Source organism: Anoplophora glabripennis, unplaced genomic scaffold, assembly GCF_000390285.2.
Source record: "Anoplophora glabripennis isolate ALB-LARVAE unplaced genomic scaffold, Agla_2.0 scaffold1009, whole genome shotgun sequence".
Classification (NCBI taxonomy): Eukaryota; Metazoa; Arthropoda; class Insecta; order Coleoptera; family Cerambycidae; genus Anoplophora; species Anoplophora glabripennis.
This window is the reverse complement of record NW_019417140.1, coordinates 122,121-131,788: the sequence shown is the minus strand read 5'-3', so window position 1 is coordinate 131,788 and position 9,668 is coordinate 122,121. Positions and strand designations below refer to the sequence as shown.

The window sequence follows — 9,668 nt, the reverse complement described above, 5'->3', positions numbered from 1 at the left end:
GTGGGGTCCGGATACTTTTAAAAATTTTTAACGAGGTCCAAAAAAAAAATCATATTTCTTACAAATTTTCATTTGAACTCAAATTTAATCTGCTTACTAACCATTAAGAACTCAAAACAGTCACACAATTGTAAAATACTAGAAAAAATGATAAGGTTGGCACTCAAACGTAAAAAAACATTTTTTAAATAATTTATTTGAGTAATTTATACTTTCAAAAAATTTTTGGCGGTCCAATATTTTACCTTCCGCGGTCCGGACCTGGACCGCGGTCCGCCAGTTGCCGACCCTTGCTCTAGAAGGTGAGATATTACAAATTTTTAAGCGCATCGCGGTTTTGAACTCGCCGATTAAATTTCGAGCAGGCCGAAGCGGCCGCGCTCTCTGCTTCCCCCACCACCACCACCCATACGATTTTCTTGAATTTCTTGCTTGCATAAATAACTTTAAACACGTTTTAAAGTAGGTTGCCAGTGAAGAAAAGTATTGATATCTTAGACCCGGTAAGTACTCGGAATACCAAAGGTATTTTTCGAAAAATTAGCCCGGATGTCCCAGTACATTTAGTGTAAATGACGGTTAACTTTGATCGGCTATAACTACGTAACTAATTGACCAATCGATCTGTTTTTTTTACGAGTTTTAAGAATCTGTTTTAAGAAGCGTCTTTCCAAGAACCTTTAAAACCTGCTTTAAAAAATTTGATTTGATTGAATATTCACAAAGTTATTCTAATTGTTTATAAGAACAAAAATTAAGCATTTTTTCGTACAAAGTCATCCCGCTGAGTTATTTAAAGAAAACTACTAAAAAGAAATTTTTCACGATTAAATTGTTAATAACTTTTTTCCTGATAAAATACTTTGTCAGCAAATTAGCCTGTTATTGTACTCATCATTTAAAGTATTCTTGTGTAGTTATTTCCGAGTTATCAAGAAAATGTCACCAATAGTAACTTTTCAGCCTCTGCCAACTGGACTACTGTAGATAATGCTATCACTGGTAGGTCAACTAGAATCTCGTGAAACATTACAGCAATCACAGTCGATGAAACAGAATATTGTGTTTTAATATAATCTTGATCTTATTCTTTTAATTTTACTGAAATTCCTGTTCCAAACAAAATTACTGGTCACGTGGCTTGTAATTATTTATGAAGTTTTGTATGACCACAGACAAAATAGCTGTAACACACAGCGAAACTAACGAAATATAATTTAGTGAAAATAGACTGCTTTTCTATGACAATGACTTGTTATTTTAATGTCACTATATTTTTTTAATGTCGATGTGGATGAAGTGCGGAACATTAAAAAAATTGTTTTTAAAAAATAAAAAATTTTCAAACGTTATGTATAGTATATAGACTAGAATTTATATTGTAAAATATTTATTTTTGGTGTTTTAAAAAACTATTATAGAAAATAAATAAAAAACCAATCTGATTGATATAAAATATTTTTTTAAAATTGTTTCAAGTTTTTACAAACAATTATGTTTATTTTATTTAAGCGGTGTATGAATTTAATTTGTGAATTTCAGTATCAGTGATCTCTGACATTGACCTAGTTTAGCTGAACAATACAACTGTCACTACGTCTGTCACAGTAGCTAGGAACATGTAGGTAAAGAAATACAGTATTGTTTCCACTCTTTTTTCTTATTCAGCCACTTCAGCAGCAAATCGGTGCTAGATGTATTAAATTCAAAGTAAATAAAATAGGAACAAAAAACCGTGAGCAGTTTGAGTTTAAGAATCTGCCTTTGTTCGGAATGCTTACGAAGAGGGGGCAAAGGAGGTTAGTCTCCGCTGTTCTGTTGACTTATCATATCAGGGGCATCATATCAGAAGGGCGTAAGATCCACTATAGTCGGTTTTAGATTTTTAGGGCGTATGACCTCATTTAATCAATTCGCTTAATAGCTTAATATATCAGAAGGGCGTATATATTCATAAACATCAACACTCTATTCTAACGCATTTTACTTAGGCATATGAACCAATTTTACAAAACTATAATATCAGAAAGGCGTATGCCTGGCAAATTTCAGATTTGGTTCATACGCCCTTCTGATATGACGCCCTCGATATCTCAGCCTTAAAAATCGGCTACTGCCAATTGATTTGATATCTGGTAAATACATGATAGGCCGTTTTCACACTGGCCGACACGATACCGACACGACAACGACAACGATACCGGTGGATGCGTATTCTCATATAATAAATGGTTATGTTTTCACACTCGCCGGTACATCGGTATCGTGTCGTGACAGGCTACTCCACTGGCGTTCTTGCTGATTTTGTGTCGGTATTGGTGCTGTGCTGATGTCGTGCTGGTGTCGGTATATGTGAAAACGCCCATAGGATGGTAAATACGTTAAAAGTAAACTAAGTACTTTTGTGTGGTGCAAGTGTATAAAGTTATATATTTCAGTGTTTAGTGACAGTACAGTGCATTTTTGTGTTTTAATTTTCAATTTATACAAATCAAGAAAGGGGTGATAAGATTAGCGCCTACTTTTTGTCCCGAGAAAACAATTCTGCTGCAAGAAGACGGTATCACATGGATTATCTCGACTGTCAAGTACCGAATAAGAAAATGTTTATAAGACTGGTTCAATATCTAAGAGATTCATATCCTGTAAAGATCAGGTGAGTAAACAGATTATTTACTTATTTTTGTGTATTTCATTTATCATTATTGATTACTGCTTGAGTTTCTGTTAGTTAAGTATTGTTTTATAATTTATCTTGTTCAAAAGAATTAAATTTTCGCTTATGTGGGATGATAGGGTTCCTGGTGAACACTCCCGCTTAGCAAAAGTGACATGCCAAAAACCAGTACATTACGGCAGGTGGTGTGGAAATTTGCTTTTTAATAATCTTTTCTTTAAATTATGAAATTTGGTAACAATTCATAGCCCCAGTTCCCAATAATGCATGCATTATTGGGCTGAGATTAACGTGTGCCAATGTTTGATGTCACACTAGCTTCAGCGGTGGGGAATGAAAAATTACTAAAAAAGGATTTAAAAAAGTTTTCACAACAGAATATAAAAAAATTAAATTGATATGTGTTTCTAAAGGTAGCCTCCATATAAATATAACTCCCATACAAAGTTACACTATACAGGGCGTAACTTTGAATGGGAGTCATATTTATTATTAAGGAAATAAGTACTTAATCGCTAAGTGGAATGACTCCATATTTACCAAGGTACTTACTTCCTGTTGTACCACATGATAACTTTGTGTTCACTGCTGTGTCTTTAGTTAACTGTTACTGAACTTCTAATGGGGGAGGCAACTGCCCTCTTTTGACCCTCTCGAATGGCTCACATGCTGCATGGAGTATAAAAATCATCACCCCTGATATTCATTTAAAATTTTACCTAATTTCTTCATCTGTAGGTTTTAAATTTTATTTTCATATAGGTAACTACTTTATTTACAACAAATAATCCATGTGCAATTTATAACATAGTGTGTTAACAGTTTTTTTTTTAAATTGTCATTTACTTTAATAAAAATGATTCAATTGCTGAACCGTATTGAAATTTCCATATTCTTTAATCATATTTAAATAACTTTTAGCCACAGGAAGACATTAAAATATCTGGACATGTAAATTGGGTGGGCAAATCATCATTAGAAGTGATTGTGTGGCTTGAACAGAGAGCATATGATGTCTGGAATAGAATAACAAAAGCAGTATTTGTACTTGCCGCAAGAAATTCTACCAACACAAATTCAGCTATCATAAATGCATTGGAACCAACAAATGATACAGAAAAAGCGATTATTTCCAGGGGTGCAGACAGAAAACAGAAGAGAGCAAAAATTGAAAGAAATCACGTATTAAAGTTATGCCTAATAGTGAGGAACAACAAATTATTTATGATATGTATTTACGCACAACTGCTTTGGAAGGTAGACAGACATTTGCCTCCTGGAGCAGCATGGATGAAGGATAGTATATTGACCAGTATAGTTTTTTCTCACCCAGAAGACCGCAATTTACACAGTACTGTGTTTGGAGGATTTATTATGCGTCAAGCTGTAGAACTGACATGGGTGTTAGCATACAGATTTAGTAAATATCGCCCAATTTTAAAATGTATTAGTGACATTAATTTCAAAAAGCCAGTAGTTGTTTAATAGAAATGCATGCTCATGTTGTGTATACCCACTTGAACTACATCCAAATTATAGCATATGTGGAGGTTTATGACCCTTCTGTTTCTAAGGGACATACAACAAATACATTTCATTTCACATATGAGGTACCTGAAATAGTTAAGGAAGTAATTCCAATTACATATGATGACGCAATGATGTATATAAATGGAAATAGCATTTTGCAAAAATTATGAAAGATGATAGAACATTAGAACTTTAATTAATTTATATGTATGTGAAATAATAATAAAAGTATATGTCTGTGTAATAAATTTAATTATTTTGTCTTTTCGCACAATTGTGCTTATTTTATTACTTACCTATGCTGTTAACAGGCCCTGTAGGTTGTTTTACCACATTTCATAGAAAATGAAGATTAACAGTATTGTTATAATTGAAAACATTGTGTGGTAAAAGCAGTATTTGTCATTTATAACAAAATTGTTTTGAACATTTTGCTTAGAAATCGCTAATTTTACGAAAAAATTAGAAGATACCTTATTTGTTTAAATGAATTTTTAAATGTTAAGTTAGTAATAAGAAAAAGTTTCGTATGAAATAAGTCGTGGGGGTGGCTTTTGGTACCCCTTACCGTAGGGGAAAATTAACAAATTATTTAGTGAATGCCTTCTCAATAGCACTTTTTTGGTATTTTAGGAAAATATTAAAAACTACTTTTTTGGTACACTCTTTAAGGGGTTGTATCTTCACAAGGGATTTCAAATGAGATTTTTTTTTATATGAAACACCCACCTTATTTTTTCACAGGATTTCTGGAAGCATTTGGAGGCATTTTTCAATTTGTCTCACATTCAAAATGTAATATATTTCTTTTGCATATTTATGTATGTAGGGGTTAAAAATATTAAATTTGCTTTAACTATGAAATAATTAAATGTATGTTATATGTATTTTTAGAAGAGTGGCGATTCTTATGAGATTTGTAAAGGATAGATAACACAGCCACACAAAAAAAAAGTAGTCTACTTTTCATGCGACATATGTTATCTGTAGTATTTTTATTTTTGCCTAATGAATTTCCTAACCTCAAAAAAAATATATAGCAAAAATTTACGTGTCGGGAAAAATAAAAAATAAAATTTTTAAGACCCCGTCGAGCGTGAATCCGCGATCAGAAGTGACGGTTCTTTTTCTAACCTTAAACAAACGGGTCAAATAAGGTCAGATATCACGAATTTTAAAAAAATAACATTCGCACCAAATTTGGTATACGGAGGTTAATAGATCTTTTGCAGAAAAAACACGAGTTAAAACATGATTGGGTACTCAGGTTATAAAGTAAACAACAATATCACACACTGCGGCCCCGAAAACCCACGTATACCAAATTTGACGCAAATGTGTTATTTTTTGATAATTTGGTCGGCCATCTTGGATCAGCAATCTTGAATATTGCAAAATTTACCTCGGATCCGTGATCAGCGACCCCGAAAACCCCCGTATACCAAATTTGGCGCGTTATTTTTTGAAAATTTGTTTGGCCATCTTGAATTTTGCAAAACTGACCTTGGCTCTGTGATCAACGACCCCGAACACCAAATTTGGCGAGAATCTATTTTTTTTGAAAATTCGTGATATCTGACTTTAATATACTCGTTTTTTGTGGTTAGAAAAAGAACCATCAATTCTGATCGCTGATTCACGTTCGGCGGGGTCTTAACTATATAAGTGAACATTTGAATATAGAAAAAAAATTTTGTTCTTTCTTTTCGTAAATTTTTGCCTTTTTTGACCTGTTTTTTGAGGTTAGGAAATTTCTGTAATGTGATAGCTCAATTCTGACACTGGAGACATGACCTGTTTGTATAATAATTGATGCCTAAAAAAAAACCTTCAAATGCAATCGTGAAATCTGGGAGACAGTGTTTTCGAAGAAATCAATGTTGATCCAGAAAATCGTTGTATAATTGATGTCTAGAAAAAAAGGACGGAATCAGGAAATGTGGGAAATGTTTTCGAAGAAATCACGATTTTTCCGCAACACAGAAAACCCGGTAAATGACCTGTTAACCCAGAGCCCGAAGATGTACCATCAAAACCCGTAGATCTGGCAACCCTACATATGTCGCATGAAAAGTACAGACAACTTTTTTTTGTACGACTGTAATCAATAAGTTGCAGATTAGCACGAGATTAATCTATACACCATTGAAACTTAATATGTAATTTTTGTAATAAATTGTCTGTTTATGTAAGCCAACATTGATTTTTTGTTCTTTTCCTTGAGGCTATCCATATTTACACTGATATACTATGAATTTTTCATCGTAGTTGCACAAATATCGCAAGTAAACAAAGTACGAGATAACTCGTAGTTGGCATCCTAGGCAATAGCGCAAAGTACCAGCTATCTCATACTAAACTGTAAGGTAAATAAAAAATAAACTCTGTATCTTGTCAACTACTACCTAAAACTTTATAAAGCTATCAAGTTATTTCAGGATATTGTTGTGCCAATTTTTTTTAACAAAATTTTTAATTTATCTATAGTTTATAGTTTTCGGTACCAGTTAATAGACAGGGTCAAAAAAAAATTAAAATCATAAATTTATTACGAAATTTCATTTTGAAAAGCACACACTACATATATGTATAATAAAATGTCTTAAAATCACATAATAGAAAAAAAAACACCTTTGTAATGGTTTAATGAGGTGACCATTTACCTTAAATTTACATTGTCATGGTGTACTGATTACCAAAAGAATATTTTTGTCCTAAATGACTGGGAATAGAAAATGGCCATACTCTGCAACAACTTCACTCAAATTGTCACCTTAAATTAAGAAGTATTTTTAAACCATTCTGAGCTACAGCAAGGGTAACATTATACATTATATACACTGTAATCGATAATTTAACAGTAGCAATAAAATATAAGAATTTAGTCTTAAACTCTTTATATAATAAGAAAACATTACCTGAGTTTTCATTTTTAGACTAGGATTAAAACTCTTGGACATTTGCTTAAAGCTATCAGCAGTACAATTAAAAATCAATAACATTTAAATATATTTTTTTCACAGTATCCAAGTTCATAATAGATTGTTATAACATTAATAATAATAATAATAAATAAAATTTCATATTCTACTTGTAAGTTGCATATAAAAAAGGCTGTAATAACTTAGTATCCACCCTGTAGCTTTTGTCTGTTACATTTTTATTGTAGAATATAATAGTTCTCTATAAAAAGAATGTGCTAATTCTATCGACCCTCTGCTTCAGGGTCATCATCATCCCCAATTTCTTCTTTGGGCCTTGTCCATTTGATAAGGGTTTCTGGAGATCGAAACAGGAATACTAGTTTAGCAAATAGATCTTCTTCTAAAGCAAATTCACGTGCTTCCCTTACTAAATATATATCAAGGCAAAGTTGAAGTACGCGATCCACGTTAGGCATATCTTCAAACATGATTTTAGAACACTGATCTGCAAACAGCCCTCTCAAAACTCGTGATGCTACTAGTACTAGCGTAGTGTAAAGACCGATGATCCTGAAAAGGTGAAATAATTCATTCAGCAACTGTGTACACCTCTAATACTTTTTTCACAAGTGCGGTGGTCCCATGAATGAAAAAGGATACTTTATACATGAGTTGCATACAATATGTTTTTCTACTACAGAAACATATTGGAAACAATCTATTTTTTTTAACTTTAAGTTAATTATTGACGATTCGCTTACATGCGTTTAACAGTAATATTATTTTAATAAAATTTAGTTACAAATTGTTCAGTCATAGACACATTTTTTAACAAACAAAAACAACATTAAAATTAATGTGAATCTTGTATTTGGATGGCATTCACATAATATTATAAATTACACAGAGCCTTCATAAATGTTTTCACCGAAAGTCTTTAAATCTTAGCGTTATCAACATTAATGATTCATTTACAATGACCAATGGTAAATCGTTGCGTCTATGCTTGAGATAATGTGGAACTTAGTTCTAGAGAGTCTCTTGTGCCACCTCAACTCGGAAGGCATCTATACCATCGCTTATGCAGATGACCTCACTATGCAGATGACCTCACTATGCTGATTAGCGGTAAATTCGAAGGGATCCTTTGCCAAAGAATGCAAACAGCCCTGAGAATTATTGAAAAGTGGTGTGGGGACCATGCTCTGTCAGTGAACCCCAGGAAGATGGAAATGGTCCTCTTCATGAGGAAGAGAAAATTGGGGCCAACAAAGGCGCCAACTCTCCTAAACACTACGCTAAGCTTTGCATCTGATGTGAAATACTCGATGCAAAGGTAACATGGAATCTTCACTTTGAGAGAAGATTAAAAAAGACGTACATATCCTATGAGCAGTGCCGCAGAACCGTTGGCAAAACCTGGGGCATGAAACCAAATGAGGTTATGTGGATATACACTGCCATAGTGAGACCAATGTGCCTATGGGGCTGTCGTCTGGTGGCCGAAATCCCAGCAGACGACAGCTAAACAAAAGCTCAGCCAAGTACAAAGGGTTGCCTGTCTGAGCATAACTGGAGCTATGCGTACAACACCTACCATAGCAATGGAGGTAATGCTGTGTCTGCCACCTCTGGATATTTATCTAAGAGAAATGGCTTTGACAACTATGCTTCGCCTCGAGAACGTTGGCTTAAAACCGGTTGTAGGATGTGGAGAAGTCAGAAGTCGCCTGTGGAATGAGGTCGTCAGGAAGACGCCCCTCCTGCAGGCAGACACTGACAGTATTTCTCCCCGGTTTGCATTTGACAAACCCTACACCGTACTCATTAAGAGACAGGAGGAGACCGCCCGTGGAGATGTAATTAGCATCTTCACAGACGGATCAAAAAGGAAGGAGGGTGCAGGATGTGGAATATACTCTAGATCCCTGCACATCCGATATCAGTGGGCAATGGATAGGCATGCTACCGTTGTACAAACGGAGTTAGCAGGCATAACCATAGCCGCGAAGGAAATTGCCCGCAGGCATACTACGGGCAAAACCATTAGAATCTACACGGATAGTAGACAAGCACTACTGACCTTGCGTAATCATAAGATAATGACTAGGACAGTATGGGAATGCCATGAAGCACTGGTTGTGGCCTCGGCCGCTAACAGCATATCTGTATGCTGGGTAAAGGGACACGAGCAGTGCTATGGCAATAAAGAAGCCGACAAGCTAGCCAGGAGCGCATCGGGCCTCAACATTTTTGGACCCGGCCCCTCCAGTGTGCTTCCGTTGTCGGCACTTGTTGGAATTATCAAGGAAGACACCCACAAAGAATTTATGAAACGGTGGGATGAAACAATCAGCTGTCACTTTGCTAAGGAGTTCTTAGTGTATCCTAGCAAAGACACAGCCAAAAAATACCTGGCTATGTCTAGGTCAAATCTTCGCCTGGTGACAGGTATTCAAACTGGACACTGTTGGCTAAGGAAACACCTTTACAATATGGGGAAGTGTGAAACACCTCTTTGTAGGGGCTGTGAACAG

General features: G+C 34.7%; 1 protein-coding gene and 1 pseudogene across 6 annotated transcripts in view; one reads left to right on the top strand and one right to left on the bottom strand.

Moving 5' to 3' along the window:
* The window catches only part of LOC108913779, a 12,416-nt pseudogene extending 8,039 nt beyond the window's left edge, over window positions 1-4,377 (top strand).
* A 2,387-nt stretch (window positions 4,378-6,764) lies between these two features.
* The window catches only part of LOC108913781 (piezo-type mechanosensitive ion channel component), a gene marked incomplete at its 5' end in the record, with an annotated part of 120,390 nt that continues 117,486 nt past the window's right edge, over window positions 6,765-9,668 (bottom strand). For all 6 annotated transcript variants that reach the window (XM_018719402.1, XM_018719406.1, XM_018719408.1 and 3 more), the window contains 1 exon segment: window positions 6,765-7,701. In XM_018719402.1, coding sequence (XP_018574918.1) covers window positions 7,413-7,701 — 289 coding nt within the window.